Below are 17,124 nucleotides of genomic sequence, written 5' to 3'. Positions count from 1 at the left end.
GCAATACATTGCAGGAATTCCAAACAATATATATATATGAAGTCTTAAAGGTTTTCAACACAAATTCATATGATCTGCAGAATAAAAATCCACTGACAGCCCAACACAGCTCTTCGTTAAATTCATTAAGATTTTTCTCATTTGTCAAATACATTGATGATACAGATAAAAGCCCCAAGTACATTATAACTTATAAAGCTCCACAGAGTACAGCATATTGTTGTTTATTAAATGTCTCCTGAATTACACATTACATCAACCATAAAATACATGAAGGTAGATAAGATAAACTACCTGCTACCCTTCCTCTAACACAAAAAGGTAATACAAGGTTCCCAGTTCCCAACCTCTACGTGTCCTTCTAGGGCTTCAACTATAAAAGATATTCTGAACCAACAATGAGGGATTTTATGATTATAGTATAAACAGATCCCTAAGATTGGAAAGGTCACCTACAATGAATTTTCAAAAAGATGAGGTAAATGACAACTGGTTTCTGCTATTGGGTTAGGTTATGCTCCAGGAAAATGGGTTGAAAGCAGTGCTGCTGGTCTTATTGATCACTTTGCACAAGTTCTGATTTTTCAGCTTGTTGATCATCATTGCCAGAGTGTTGGTCATTCCTGCCAGTTCTTGGATCTTCATAATCTCCAGGGATCACCCCAACTCTCTCCTGCACAACCCCAGTTTTGTAAATATATCAGGCTATCAGCAAATGAATTTCTTCAGATAAAAATAGTCTTGAGTGTTAGAGGAGGTAAATATGGTACACATGCAGGCAGTCGTAGCTGGAACCACTAGTGTTTTAAAAACTGTTAATTGAACTTGGAGATTAGACTCTCTGCTCAGAATCAGTCAAATGTCCAATGCACCATACCTTGAATAAGTACAGTTTCACTTCTTACCTCAGTTGATTAGACATTGGATTGAACAATTAATAGATTTTTGGCATATACTTTTTTATTATGTTTGTATTCAACTATTTATGAATTGATTCCAGAATTGACTGGGAGGGTGGGCCTAGGTGCAACGGTAAGGCTGCTCCATTGTGACCAAGTGGTCACGGGTTCGAGTCTGTAAAGAGCCTCTCTGCGAAAGCAGGGGTAAGGCTGCGTACATTATGACCCTCCCCAGTGCGGGAGCCTCGTGCACTGGGTACGCCCATTTTTTTAAATTCCAGAATTGATCGACAATTTCTGATCCACAGTAAAAGGGATCCTAAGTGAGTTTCTGTTCAAGTTCTAGATAACTGGCCAGAATAAATGCCCAGACCAATAAGATATTGTACGCAAAATCAAACCTCCTGAAGTAACACCTAGCATCTTTTATATTGGAATCCATCCAATTAGTTGACCGTTTTATTACAGATCAGAACGTACAATTACATAAAAAGGTTTGTGTGATCTCCTGGGGGAGGAGGGACCACTCAAAGATCAAACAGTGGGTGCTAGACTAGCCAGGCCCTGTGTGTATACCACATGTTCTGACATTCTGTTTAGAGATTGGGAAAAATCTAACACCATAGATGTGACCTTCCAGGAAGAGGGAGGACGAAGAGAAGCAGAATCAATCTAACTGGTATGCAAATATCACCTTCAAGGAGGCATTCTGTGAAAGAAGCTGCTCATACTCGCTGCGGACATGACTAACTTCTGATCTGAGAGTGGTGTTCTCTTCTTTCAAAACTTCAACACGTTGGGCCAGCTCCTCGCATTCTGCCTAAAACTCACAAACAACAATGAATAAATGAAAAAAAAAAAAACATACATGGATGCACACCAAGCAAATTTCCTTAGTAAAAGACATTGCAAGGGACAATTATACCTGCTTGCGCAACCTAGATCGACGGGCTGATTCCCTGTTCGACTGCTTTCTTCTCTGCCTTTTCAGTTCTCTCTCATCCTGAATCCAGGATACAAGATGCATCAGTCAACATAGGGAAGAAAAAATAATTGAAACAAAGAAGCCAAAAGTGTACAGCATGTTGGATTATATGGGCCAGAATATCGTGGGGGGTATTCTGGACTTTTTTACTGTTTTATTTTTGTTTCTATTATGTAGGTTGTCCCACATTGCTTACATGTAATTCTGTCTTCTATTTTCAATAATATAAATAAAGGGCTTGGGGTGATCATTAATCATCCAAGCATTCAGCTCTACTTCTGATCCTCTCAACATGGTATCAGAGCAGGTTTTGAATTAGGGCTCTCCTCTCTTCCATTCTCGATCCCCTCTTTCTCTTCTCTTTCTCGATCTCCCTTTCCTCTCCTCTTTTTCTCTTTTGTTATTTCATATTTCATAGGGCAGCACTGATGTGGTGATCCATATGATTTAGTTGCTGCCCTCCATCACCTCAGTCCATAGTCCATGCTATAACAACTTCAATCGATAAGGGCTTGTCTGCGAATATGAAGATTTCATATTTTTTTGGATTGATTCAATCTCCATTACTAGGAATCTCTCCACCTCTTTGAAGATCAAGACTTGCGGCAGTTTATTATCCAAGCTTCTATCTCCAGCCAGCTCTTTTGAAGATCCCCTCTTTGATCGATTTTTTTCAGGTTTTCCCAAAACCCTGCAAATAACGATCTTGGGGGTACAACTTTCTGTTGGTGCTGATTTTTGGAAGAGTGATTCTAATAGGAGATAATCCTACTAGGAGCCAGGTAGAATCAGATTCTGAACAAGTCTGCTGTTTGGGGCAGATTTGGGGCTGTTTAGGTCAAGTCTAGGGTTTAAGCTAGGGTTAGGGGTGAGTACAATATATGGTAATGGTCAGCAGGTCTAGGGGGTTAATTTGATATAAAAATACTGGGATTTGGATCAGTTTTAAAATTCCTGCAGAATTAGGGTTAGGGTTTCGGGTTTTAGAAACTAGCAAACAACCAAAAACTAGGGTTTTGAGTGGGCTGTGAGGGCTGGGCTTGGGATCAAGTTTAGGGGACTGTGGGAGGGAGGTTCGGTCCAAATATGGGAGGGTTTTGATGGTTGGTTAGGTCTAGACAGGTTTTAGGGTTTTAGGTCTCAATGGTGATGGGGGGAATTAGGGTTTCTAATGGATAAGTGAGGCTGCAACTGAAACCGAGTGGGAGGGGTACTGTAATGGATTTGTGGTTAGAGTTTAAGTGTAAACTGATGAGGGAATAGGGCTGTAAAGACTATAGATGAAGCTAGGGTTATAGGATCGATTGGGGAAGGAGAAGGAATGAAAAAAACACAGAAATTAAAATTCAAACTCACACTGGAATCCACCGGCAGTAGCTTGAATGTTTGAAGGATGAAACCACCTTCGAAGAGAGATCCTCCCAGTCGTCACGGCGTAAAGAGTCGCAGGAATGCACCCACCCTTCCACCTTGAAATCCACAAGGATACATACACTCACAAGGGAGCAAGGAACAGCAGCAAGCAACCATGATATCTGTCTTTTTTGAAATTCAAAATTCTGTGGGGGAGCCTCCCACGATTTCTCCTTTTATAAATAAAGGCCAAAGGCCAAGTCCTAATACAATCTAACTACCTCCTCACTTAAAATCGTGGAAGGGTCCTAATTGAAATAAAATTACTAATTTAAAATAAAAGAATCTACTTAAAACAACTAATTTAAAGAAGATTCCATGTTAGCCAATAGGATATAAGGACCTATTGACCAACAGGAACACTTCACTTAAATTAGACCAATTGAACCAATTGGATGCAACCAATTCTAAACCGGTTCAATCTAAAAACAGGAAAATAAACTAAGTATTTGGCTAATCCCGTATGCAACCTATATACCCCTAGTTTAGGCTCATTAAAGTGGCCTAATACATAAAAAATCCTTGGGAACAAAGGCCCAACATGTATATAACCCAACCCTAGGCCTATTTCTAAAGAAATAAGCCCTATTTGGTGATTATTTTGCATCAGATTTAGTAGCCCTACAGGTCCACCCGATCCCAATTTCAGCTTCATCCCTTTCTTTTTTGACTGCTTTCTCCCAAAAGTCGATCTCAACATCATAACAAAAATCGATCTCAGGGAATTACTTGTCTATTGCTGCTGATTTTTGGAGGCACATCTGATAATCTTTTATAGAGTCTCTCCTCTTTCTGGACATTATATTGGAGTATTTAGTGTGTTTCTCATCACAACAGCCTCTTTCTGCGATTTGGGCTTCTCTACTGCAATTATGGGTGACTCTGTTACTTCCACTGCTACTTCTGATAATCATGGCCTAGGCAAACCCGACTATCACACTTTTTCTCCTATTCCAATCAAATTGGATCGTTCTAATTACTTGCTTTGGTCTCTATCTGCTTCCTTTGCCATTGTTGGCCGTGGCCTTACTGGTCACATTAATGGCACCATTGTTATGCCAACTGAGACTGGTCATGCTCAAGAAAGATGGGTTGCCAACAATGGTGTTCTCATGTCCTATCTGATTGGATCTATGACTTCAGATCTGCAACATAATTTTCTTTTCCTTGATACAGCCTCTCAGATTTGGGCTGCTTGCAAGGAAACTTACGAGCAGCTTGGCAATGATGGCCAAGTATATGAACTCAGGCAGAAGGTCCTCTCAGATTTGGACTGCTTGCAAGGAAACTTACGGGCAGCTTGGCAATGATGGCCAAGTATATGGACTCAGGCAGAAGGTCCTCCACACTACTCAAGGAGAATTTTCAGTTTCCAAATACTATGCTACTCTATGCAGTCTGGGGCAACAATTGGACCACTTCTCATATAAGAAGCATGTGGACAAGATCAGCGTGTATGATTTTTTGGCTGGTTTAAATGTGGAGTATGACCACATTAGTGTTCAAGTATTGGGCCATAAGCCATTTCCCACACTTGAACAATCCTATGCCTTGGTGTCCTTTGAGGAAAACCATAGGGCTGCTATGCTGCACCCACCTATTACTGACAGATCAGCCCTCAAGGCTACTGCCCCGGCTACTCTTGCACCTGTTGGCACCAAGGTACTAAAACTCGGAACTCGGTACCAACTCGGTCCCTTGAAAAACCGAGTCGAGTTGAGATCTCGCAGAGTTGGTGCATTTTTTTTTTCCTGACTCGAAGCCTCAACTTGGTAGATTTTAGACCTAGTTTGGGTCTGAAACTTGGTATTCAGCCTATTTTAGGCCATTTAAACACAATGGCACTATCGGATTTTGCAAAAACAAAGTCCAAATAGGAGTTATGTACCGGTCCAATTTAATTTGGTGTGCATGAATGCTGTCAAAATCGCTCTGAATGAAAATATTTTCTTGGACATCAAAACAAATGAATATTTTACCGCACTTTTGATTTTTATCAATGTTTTACCATATTAAGATTTATGGAATTTTTAGATTTGAGAAAAACCCCAGCATTAGAAAGTTGAAAATTGCACCTACCGCCAAAAATCTAGTTTTTGTTCTTGAATTGGGGGGTTGACTTTTTTTCCTTTTGGAATTTGATTTTTTAACTATTTTTATTGGATTCAAATAGGGAGGTATTTGCTTATTTATGAATAATATCTTAAGTAAATGAAATACAAATACAAAAACATTTACTTCAATGATATTAGGCATAAATAAGTGTTTGTCTTAGTTCCTGGCCTAAATAAGTGTCTGTATACCAAGGTTTGCACAGATAGGTGTCTGTATACCAAGATTTTCCACCAAGATCTCGAGATCTGGCACTCATATAAAGGAATTTGGGTCGAGATTCTCCGCGAGATCTCGAGATCTCGGTCGAGTTGTTGCACTTTTGCAACTTGTATGCCAACTCGTCTCGGTTTCTCAAAAAACCGAGAAACTCGCCTAGATCTCGCGAGTTCTCGAACTATGGCACTGCTTCTCTTGGTGATTCTACTATAGGGACTGTTGTTTGTGAGCACTGTCACAAACCCTACCACACCAAAGAGAAGTGCTGGAAACTTCATGGGAAACCAGCTTGCTTCGAAGCAAAAAGGGCTGCCAAGACAAAGACAAAGCCAAAGAACAACGCTCATCACACTGAGACTATTACTATAGCCGCTACTACTAACATTGGTCTATCCCAGGATGATCTATAGGCATTCCTACGTATGCTAAGGACTTCCGCTGCTGCTGCCTCTACTACATCTACTGATACTGCCAACTCCGTTGCTCCTTCAGGTTCACACTTTGCCCGGTAAGGCATTCCATTTGGTGGTTACAGTGCTTCTATAGCTTCCCATCCTTGGACCATAGATTCTGGAGCTACAGATAACATGACCGGTTCCTCTAGCCTGTTCCATCGTTATTCCCCCACTTCTGGGAAAGACAAGGTCAAAGTAGCTAATGGTTCCCTTTCCTCCATATCTGGAAAAGGAATCATCAACTGTACTTCTTCTCTTCCTTTATCCTCTGTTTTACATATTCCTAATTTTACTACTAACCTTCTTTCTATTAGTAGTATTACTCGTGATCTTAATTGCAAAGTAACCTTTTTTCCTTCCCATTGTGTTTTTCAGGATCTGGGCTCTGGGAAGACGATTAGATTGGGTAGAGTACATGGTGGATTGTACCTGCTTGACGATGGTCGTCCCTCTCCACCATCATTACCTTCTCAGCTACCACATAACTCCTTGGTCACTTCTGTATTTTTCCAATGGCACTCTAGATTAGGTCACCCTCTATTAGGAATTTTAGCACACATTTATTTCCTAGTTTGGTCACCCCTTGTACTAAGGATGACTTTTTTTGTGAGGCTTGTGTTCTGGCCAAACAGACACAATCAACTTATTCCTTATCAAATAAAAGGAGTTCTTGTTTTCAATTGGTGCATTCTGATATTTGGGGTCCTAGCCGTAAAACATCTCTTTCTGGTCATCGATGGTTTGTTTCTTTTATTAACTATCACTCTAGGCACACATGGGTATATCTTTTACACAAAAAAAATCAGGTTTTTGAGTGTTTTCAACATTTTCATAAAATGGTCTAAACTCAGTTCCAGGCTACTCTCAAAATATTGAGAAGTGATAATGGAACCGAATATAAAGAATCTCAATTTCAAAACTATCTAGCTGACCATGGTCTTGTTCAGTAGACCAGTTGTTACACCCGCACCCGGAATATATCCTAATAACCCGGGTCAAATTAGACTGTTGGAATATGGGTATTACGTGTGACATGGGTCGATCCATGATATAAGATCGACCCATGGGGTGTTATTTCTATTTTAGTTATTTTCCCTTTCCTAGTTCTATTCTAGCTCTATTTAACTAGTTAGAATTAGAGTTATATTTGGGCTGTGACACTGTTCACGCGAACAGTGTCGTGAACAGTGTTTCCCTTTGTAATCTCTTTTATTATTATTATTATAAATAGAAAGCTTGACTGATCTCATTGATCAATCAAGCAATTCACTAATTTCTACATGGTATCAAAGCCTAAACTCGATATCTGAGAAATTAATTCTTCTCTCCTCCATCGTCTCCCTCCACAATTGATCTCTCCTAGATCAACTAACCCATTACCCTAAAACCCTAAATCAACCGAGACCCTCCTTCTCTCTTCCCTTCTCTCGTTTCCATTATTTCATAGGGGCAGTACTTTGAGGTGATCTAAATATGATCTAGTACTTGCCCTAGAGTTTACCTCCTTTACTTTATCCTATTTTATGATCTCCATGCACAGTGAGATCCATGTTTGAAGACTGAAGCACCGCAGATTTTTTTTAGAAGACCTGCAGATTTATTTTTCTTGAAGATTGAAGACCTGCAGATTTATTTCTCTCGAAGACCTGCAGTATTTTTTTCTCCATGTTTGAAGACTGAAGCACTGCAGAATTTTATTTAGAAGACCTGCAGATGTTTTAAGACCTGAAAATTTTTTTCTCGAGACCTGCAGATTTTTTTCTCGAGACCTGCAGAATTTTTTTTCGAGACCTGCAACTCCATATTGTGCGAAGATCTGCAGACTCCTTTCCTCCTTTTTTTTTTTGAAGACCTGCAGCTGTTTTAAAACACCTGCAGCAGTTTTTTATTGAAGACCTGCAGCAGCTTTTTTGTTGAAGATCTGCAGATTTTTTTTGCAGGAGTGCAGTATTTTTTTTGAAGCCCTGCAGAGTTTTTTCTGTATACAGATCTGCAGCTTCTCTTTGTTTGACAACACTGTAGTTGACAACACTGTAGTTGTTTCTTTATACAACCTGCAGAGTTTATTTTGAAGAATTGCTGCCTATTGCAAAATATTCTGCAAATTCCTGCACTTCTCGGTTACTGAAGTTCTATCAGTATGCCTGATTCAGCTGCATCCACTGCTACCACCAACACTGGCCAATCTTCTACACAAGGGACCCATCATGATTATCCCTCTTTTCCAGTCAGCCCGATAAAGCTCGATGGCACTAATTATTTACTTTGGTCTACACAAATGTTTCTTTCCATTGATTCAAGGGGCTATAAGGGATATATATATGGTACCATTGTCAAACCAAGTGAAGCTGGTACATTACAAGACAAGTGGAGTTCCAGCAACTCTCTTGTTATGGCTTTTCTTCTCAGTGCAATGACTCCATCCATTGCCTGTGGCTATACACTACTTGATTTAGCCGCAAAAATTTGGAAAGCTGCTAACGGTACCTATTCCCAGGTAGGGAATGATGCACAAGTTTATGATATTCAACGAAAACTCCATGCAACCAAACATGGTGAACTTACTTTATCTGAATACTACTGTGAACTCCGTAGCCTGTGGCAAGAACTTGACTATTATGATAACTTTCAGCTTGATTGTCCTTCTGATATTACCAAATTTCATCTTAGGGAGGATAAATTCAGAGTATACACTTTCTTGACTGGCCTTAATGTGGAATATGATCAGCTTTGGTCTCAAGTTCTGAGTCGTTCACCTTTTCCCATTTTGGAGCAAGCCTACTCTATGATACAATTGGAAGATACTCGTCGTTCCACCATGTTACCAACTACACAGCCAGAGAGATCTGCTTTAATTTCTTCTAGAGGTGGCTCTTCTAGTACTAGTACACGTTCCTCGTCTGAGAAAGAACCTCTTAAATGTACTCATTGTGGAAAGGAACGACATACTGTGGATTTTTGCTGGAAGTTACATGGTTGGCCATCTGACTCTTCTGATGGTCGTAGTGGTGGTCGTGGTCGAGGCCGTGGCCGTGGTCGTGGTGGCACACAGGCCCATCTTTCTGAAGCTACTGAAACAGCCTCTACTACCACACTTTCTGCAGAGGAACTTGCTGCCTTTCGTCGTATGATGACTACCTTCACCTCTTCATCTGCACCTGCCTCTACCTCGACTGTGGTTCTCTCTTCTGAATCAAACCTTGTTTTCTCCAAACCAGGTATTTCTTTTGTTGGTCATTGTGCTTCGACATTATCTCATCCCTGGATAATCGATTCCGGAGCCACTGACCACATGACTAGTGAATCCAATTTATTTTTTCGTAATTCTCCCTGTTCAGGCAAAGATAAAATTAAAATAGCCGATGGTTCTCTTTCCTCTGTCTCAGGGAAGGGAGCCATCCATTGTTCTCCTTCTTTATCTTTGTCCTTTGTTTTACATGATCCTAAGTTAACTTCTAATTTGCTTTCTATCAGTAGTTTGACATCTGATCTCAATTGCAAAGCTATTTTTTATCCTTCACATTGTGTCTTTCAGGACTTGGGGACAAGGAGAACGATTGGAACTGGTAAAATGCGTGGTGGTCTCTACTTGCTTGACGATGATCTTATCTCTCATGCTGTTACTATGTCTGGCCAGGCTCTTACTGCTACTTCCGCTGAACATCATTTATCTGAATTGCACCGATGGCATCGTCGATTGGGCCATCCACCTTTAGGAACCTTAGCTAAGATTTTTCCTGTTTTATTTCAGCATTGTAACCCTCACTCTTTATTATGTGAGGCTTGTGTTTTTGCAAAACAAACTCGTTCTGTTTATTCTAGTTCAAATAAAAGATGTTCTAAGCCTTTTTCTATGATTCATTCTGATGTCTGGGGTCCCTCACGTACCTCTTCTATTTCTGGCTTTAAGTGGTTTGTCACCTTTATTGATTGCCACACACGCACCACTTGGGTTTACTTAATGCGACACAAGAGTGAAGTTTTTTCCTGTTTTAAAGTCTTTTATAGCATGGTTCAAACTCAGTTTCAAGCTACCATTCAAACTCTCAGGAGTGACAATGGTCGTGAATATTTAGATGGAGCCTTTCAATTATTTCTTGCTACTCGGGGTATTATTCATCAAACCAGTTGCGTTGACACTCCACCCCAAAATGGAGTGGCTGAACGCAAAAATAGACATCTTCTTGATGTAGCTCGCTCTATTATGTTTGAAATGCATGTTCCTTCTCATTTCTGGGGGGAGGCTGTTTTAACAGCTGCTTATCTTATCAATAGGATGCCCTCTCGGGTACTTGACTATAAATCTCCTCTTGATCTTTTGACGGGGTCTTCTTATATTATTCCTCCCAAAATTTTTGGGTGTGTTTGTTTTGTTCAAAACCACTATGCCCATGGCAAACTTGATCCCCGCGGTCTCCGCTGTATTTTCATTGGTTATTCTCCCACCCAAAAGGGGTATAAATGTTATCATCCTACATCTCGTCGTGTTTTTGTTTCCATGGATGTCGTTTTTCATAAGGCCGTGGCTTTCTTTCCATCTTCGGTACCTCTTCAGGGGGAGTCCATTCCTACTCTAGAAGAAGTGCTGATTCCCATTCCTCCTCTACATGAACCTATTGATGACTATCATGTACCTTTAGATAATGATGTTCAAGGGGAGCAGCAGGTACAGCCAGTGAAAGATTTCACACAGCAGTATTATCGAAAGAAAAAAGGGCAACAACAGCCCACCACTGCAGCATTACCAGGCCAAGAGTTGTCCTCTGACCCAGGATCAAATGACACCTCCTCTGGTAATATTTCTAATCCTTTAGATGCTTGCTACTTCTCCTATTACTTCTGATCCATCCCTTGATCTACCCATTGCTCTTAGAAAGGGAAAAAGGTCTTGTACGCAACATCCAATATCACAGGTTGTTTCGTATGAATCTTTATCCCCATCATTTCTTGCTTTTGTTTCCTCTTTATCCTCTTTTTCCATGCCACAGACTTGGTAGGAGGCATTTGCAGATACTAGGTGGAAGGAGGCCATGATCGAAGAACTGCTAGCTCTAAAGAAGAGTGGTACATGGGATCTTGTCACACTTCCACCACAAAAGAAGACTGTTGGCTGCAAGTGGGTCTTTGTAATTAAACAAAAAGCTGATGGAACTATTGATCGTTTTAAAGCAAGGCTGGTTGCTCGCGGATTTACTCAAACATATGGGATAGATTATTTGGAGACTTTTGCACCTGTTCCCAAAATGAACACTATCAGGGTAATTCTCTCTTGTGCTATGAACTTAGGATGGAGTCCACAACAGCTTGATGTTAAAAATGCCTTCCTCCATGGTGAATTAGAGGAAGAGGTATATATGGATGTCCCTCCTGGGTTCTCATCTGCTGCAACTCATGGCAAGGTTTGTAAACTTAAGCGTGCATTGTATGGTCTGAAACAATCACCACGTGCATGGTTTGGTCGTTTTCAGACAGCGATGTTGACATTTGGTTATAAACAAAGCAATGCAGATCACACTTTATTTATCAAGACATCGGGCAGCATTATTACTCTCCTCCTAGTATATGTCGATGATATAATTGTAACTAGAAATAACTCTACTGAAATTTCCAAGTTGAAGAATTATTTGGCCAAGGAATTTGAGATTAAGGATCTAGGCATACTTCGCTATTTTCTAGGGATTGAAGTGGCCCATTCTTCTCAAGGGCTGTTCTTATCTCAACGCAAGTATACTCTAGATCTTCTTTCTAAAACTGGCATGTTAGGTTGTTCTCCTGTGGATACTCCCATTGAGGCAAATGCTCGTTTCCGAGACACTGAAGGTGAACCAGTGGACAAAGGGAGATATCAGAGGCTAGTTGGGCGACTAATTTATTTATCTCACACTAGGCCTGATATTGCCTATGCTGTGAGTCTTATCAGTCAATTTATGCATGATCCCCGGTCTAATCATCTGGAAGCAATATTCAGGATTTTGAGATACTTGAAGTCGGCTCCTGGTAAAGGAGTATTATTCTCTCGTCATGATCATCTACAGATTGAGGCCTACACTGACTCAGATTGGGCTGGTTCCCATGATCGAAAATCCACCACAGGTAACTGTACATTTGTGGGTGGAAATTGTGTTACATGGCGCAGCAAGAAGCAAACAGTGGTGGCCCGTTCTAGTGCAGAGGCTGAATTTAGAGCTATGGCTCTTGGTATTTGTGAACTATTGTGGCTCAAGACTGTCACAAGATTTGAGTATTCCTATTACTCTGCCTATGCGACTCTACTGCGACAGTAAATCAGCAAATAAGCATTGCCTATAATCCAGTGCAGCATGATAGGACGAAACATACTGAAATTGATCGTCCTTTTATCAAGGAGAATCTGGATAATGGGACGGTTTGTGTTCCTTATGTGCAATCTGGGGAACAGTTGGCTGATGTGTTCACCAAAGGCTCAAGTGGAAAAGTTTTTCAACCTCTAGTGTGCAAGTTGGGCATGACTGATATCTACGCACCAACTTGAGGGGGCGTGTTGGAATATGGGTATTTGGGTATTACGTGTGACATGGGTCGATCCATGATATAAGATCGATCCATGGGGTGTTATTTCTATTTTAGTTATTTTCCCTTTCCTAGTTCTATTCTAGCTCTATTTAACTAGTTAGAATTAGAGTTATATTTGGGCTGTGACACTGTTCGCGTGAACAATGTCGTGAACAGTGTTTCTCTTTGTAATCTCTTTTATTATTATTATTATAAATAGAGAGCTTAACTGATCTCATTGATCAATCAAGCCATTCACTAATTTCTACATAGACTTTTACAAACGGGTAATGCCACGATGGCAATGGTCAACACCTGTGACCTTGAACTTTAAATTTCCACTATACGTATCCCCTCGAAGCCCTGAAAGTACGAGTCAAAGCCCCATAACTTTCTTTGAGGTTTGAGCCTTGATAGCAGCAACGGAGTCACGAACGGACTCACTAGACTAGTTCCGTTCGTGGATCCGTCCGTATTGTTTCTTGCCCTTTTTAAGTATTTTCGTGTGGGACTCACGTCCCCGTGTCCCGGACACCATAACTAGACCTTTGGACAAGATGGACTCCTACCCTTACCTTTAATTGGTTAGTTGGGACATAAAGGTGGGCCCACAAGAATTAACTTAAATAAATAATGGATTCCTTTAATTAGCTTGAGCCAAACAAGCCCTTAAACTAATATGCCCTTGTAGGATTTTAGGCTAAGCCAAAGGTGACCTAATCAATTAAACTTAATAGGTTGTGACCCTAGCCAAACAGGCCTTAAGGCTCATTTAGACCTAAAAGACCATCCTTAGTCTTAGGGACACTTAGGCAAACAAGCCCGAAGGCCTCTTTTGGTCCTTATAAGATAGGGCTTAGCCCCATATTCTCTCATCTCTCCCCCTCCAAGCCAAAACCGTGGAGGAGAAGAGGAAAGAAAGAAGAAGAAGAAGTAAGGAAAAGGAATGGGAGGGGAAAGGAAGAAGATGGAAGGCATGTCAAAGGGGTTTGGCTGCCCTACCTTCCCTCCTCTTGCTGTTCGGGCAAGGATTGAAGAAAAGAAGAAAAAGAGAAGAAGGAGAAAGGAGGAGGTGGATCTTCAAGGCTGGCTAGGGCTGGGATTGGAGCTTTTCTACTCACCAAGGTATGCTCTATCTCTTGATACCTCCCTCTTCTCCATTTACACTCTTGATTTGAAGTAGATTCCTTGAGTTTGAGCTAACCTAGGGTTCCATTTGGGACTCAAGGTGAGGCTTAGCCCTTGAATGGAGCTTTAATGGTGAGGACCAAACTCTATTGGAGACTTCTATTAGTTACTTGCAGCCTTAGTTGCTAATCCCCTGGTTTTCAAACCCCAAACCTTATGTTGGATTTAGATCCTTATGTGATCTTGGATCCAAGAGGTAAGCCTAGGTTCTAGTGACCCTAGGGAGACCTAGGACACCCCTCCATGACCCTGAGTGCCATGTGAACTCCAGGTTCCAAGATGGAGGAGAAAACCTTAAGAAATCTGGGAAAGAACTCCGACGGACGCACGAACGGATGACATGCATGCTTTGGTGGCAATATGCTTTACTTATCATGCATTCACTTCTTTTTATGACTATCATGCATTTCCTTTTAAATAGTACTCCCTCTGATTACTACCAAAACAAAAAATTTCATATTTTCGTAACTATTATGTATTTTTTTATACTTTATTTTACTTGTATATATGAATTGTATATGTTTAAGTTAATGTACTAAATTAATGGAAGCAATATCTGTGGCTGGCAACCCACAAGAAAAATTGGTGGATGGTCATCTAGTTTTTCCACGTGGAATGGGACCAACTTTTTTGGAAAGATAGGTCCCAAGGCCCCTGCTCACATGTCAAGTTTCATCCAATTGGAGTTGACCAAGTGGCTAACTACAACCAAGAGGTTGCACGGCACTGGTGTAGACACTGGAACAAGGCCCAAAAACCAGTAAAGAACTGCTGTGGGAGACAGCCTGGTCTGATGCGGCCTGGTTCTTGGTTGGTTCGATGGAGTACATTCTGGCGGACCAGATTTCTAATTTTGAGGAGCATATCATAAGGAATGAGCAAGAACCTGTCCAGGTTCATCCCCCCCTATCGTCCAGCATATTTTGTGGAAGATTTAGCTTCAGATTTAAATAGATTTTGAGCTAGCATATTTCCAGATTTGAAGAGGATATCGTCCAGCATGGCAAGCCAATATTCTGCCCACATTATAGGGATCGACCACCTTTCTTTTTGGGAAGTGATTGGCCATATCAAATAAACCTTATTTGAAGAGATATTTCCAGATTCGAATTCTGCCAAAGATTCGTCATCGTACAGCTTGTCTAACAGAATATATTCTTCAGATTTTGGTGGAGAAACCTTTGGAGGGTTATGACAGTTTGCAATCACCCTATAATTTAGGGAATGATAGTTTTTCGAGTAGCGGTTTATTAGAAGTCCATAGTTTCTATTTTTGGGTCTCTTTGTTTGTTAGCTAATTAGTTGGGATTGGGCTTACTTTGTAGTTGATTTTAATTAGGAAAAGTCTACAATTCTGTAATCAATTTTCAAACTTATAAATATAAGGATGTGGCTCAATTCTAAGGCCAATGAATTGGAAAAAAGAAAAGATAGAGAGAGATTTTTGGTTTTGAAACCAAGATATGCTGTGAGATGCAGTGGGGACTGGGGAGGGTGAGATACCTATACCTGTGAGGGGTGAGAGGCCCAAGGAAGAGAGTGAGAGACTTAATCCTATTTATCCATCTTCTTCTAGTTATCCTATTTTTCTATTGAATCCTGTATTGGCATTCGATTCTAGAAATTACTGATCTATCAAAGACTAATCAAAGGGAACTATCCTGCCAGAATTTCATCAGATTAGTGATGGATTATTCTGCTGGAACTGCTGATCGATAGCATACTCAAAACAGAGCTTGCGATTTGTCTTAAGGAGTTTTCTTGCTGATATCCTGCTTGGGGTTAGGTCTTGTGACTTAGCCTTACATTAATTTTCTTTTATGGGTTACTTTTGTAATTAAGTTTTTATTTATTCAAGATCGATAGGCCGTTGAGCTTGAAGTCTAAGAAGCATCTCAAACGGAGTATGTCCTATCATCCTGTTCATTGAGCTATAATAAGAAAATTCAGCAATATCGAGGATGGCTGGCAATTCTTCTCATAGTCTTGAACGAGACATCTCAACAAATTTCCAAACTCCTGTTTACCATCTATGTCTGTCCATCGGTTTGTAGGTGAAAGGTGGTTGAAAACTATAAATTAGCAATAGTTTTCATCCACACAGTTTTTCAGAAGTAACTCATAAAGTTGATGTCACAGTCGGAGACAATAGTTCCCAGTAACCCGTGTAGTTGTACCAATTCTTGGAAGAATATTTAGCAATATGATAGGCATCAAAAGTCTTGCGACAAGCAAGAAAATGGACCATCTTCAAGAAACGGTTAATTACCACCATAATAGAATCATCTCTCTCAAGATTAGGAAGTAGTCCAAGCACAAAGTCCATGCTTACATGTAACCAAGGAGCATGGGGAACAGGTAAAGGTGAGTACAAACCAATATTCTGTTTAGTTCCTTTAGCAAGCTGTCACATACATCTTTTTATCACATGATCAATGTCCTTTGACATATGAAGCCAATAGTATCAATCAGTGACCGGTATAAAGGTCTTGTTCTTCCCAAAGTGACCTCCCAAACCTCCGCCATGGAGCTCTCGAATAATATGGTGACATAAGGAATGAGTTAAGGACACATAAATGAGCCCCCACGAACAGGTACCCATCATGAATGGAGTACTTTGGATGTTGTCCTCCTTGCTGAAACTCTTGATGAATATAAAAAAAAGATTTTTTAGCTGCATATTCCCCCCTTATCTGAGCAATACTAACTGCATGTGCTGAGAATGTGTTAAGAGTTAACACTTTGCAACTCAATGCATCAAAAATAGTATTCTCTTTGCTAGCCTTGTACTTCAATGCAAAAGTGAATTACTGCAAGTAAACCATCCACTTGGCACACCTGAAGTGAATTACTGCAAGTAAACCATCCACTTGGCACACCGATTCCTAACCGACTTTTGAGAGTGAAGATGCTTAAGCGCCTATATATAAGATGAACTCTTTACCGATAAGATAGTACCTCAAGTGTTGTAACACTTGAACCCTTGGCCGTCGCCCGCGCCCGTGCGCCCTTGGTCGTCGCCTGCGCCCGTGAGCACTTGGCCATCGCCCGTGGCCGTCGCCTGTCGCCCGGGCGCCCTTGGCCTTCGCCCACACCCGCGTGCCTTTCAGGATTTTTTTTTTTTTTTTTCATAATAGTAACTTTTGGATTCCTTGTTTCTGCATGTGGCAGTTTGCTTTCTTCTCTCTTGGGTTGGCAGCTTGACATTGGGGAGTACCGCCCAAGTAAGTCTTCCATTTCCTCGTCCATGGCATCGAGTGATTCCGATTCTGCCACTGTCCATGAGGGGTATGCCACGGATGGGCCTTCGTCAGGCTCGCCT

The 17,124-nt window shown here is 40.8% G+C and overlaps 1 protein-coding gene across 1 annotated transcript in view; it reads right to left on the bottom strand.

Moving 5' to 3' along the window:
* Positions 1-191: 191 nt before the first annotated feature.
* Positions 192-17,124, bottom strand: part of LOC122666193 (bZIP transcription factor 1-B-like) — a 49,707-nt gene continuing 32,774 nt past the window's right edge. Inside the window, exons 10-12 of the mRNA XM_043862340.1 lie at positions 1,825-1,902; positions 1,594-1,719; positions 192-673 (exon numbers count right to left, since the gene is read on the bottom strand). Of these exons, the coding sequence (XP_043718275.1) occupies positions 554-673; positions 1,594-1,719; positions 1,825-1,902 (324 nt within the window). The 3' untranslated portion in view covers positions 192-553. The remainder of the gene's footprint in view (positions 674-1,593; positions 1,720-1,824; positions 1,903-17,124) is intronic.

Source organism: Telopea speciosissima, chromosome 6, assembly GCF_018873765.1.
Source record: "Telopea speciosissima isolate NSW1024214 ecotype Mountain lineage chromosome 6, Tspe_v1, whole genome shotgun sequence".
NCBI classification, from domain to species: domain Eukaryota; kingdom Viridiplantae; phylum Streptophyta; class Magnoliopsida; order Proteales; family Proteaceae; genus Telopea; species Telopea speciosissima.
Note: the sequence above shows the minus strand (reverse complement) of the source record. Positions and strands in the feature narration are given on the sequence as shown.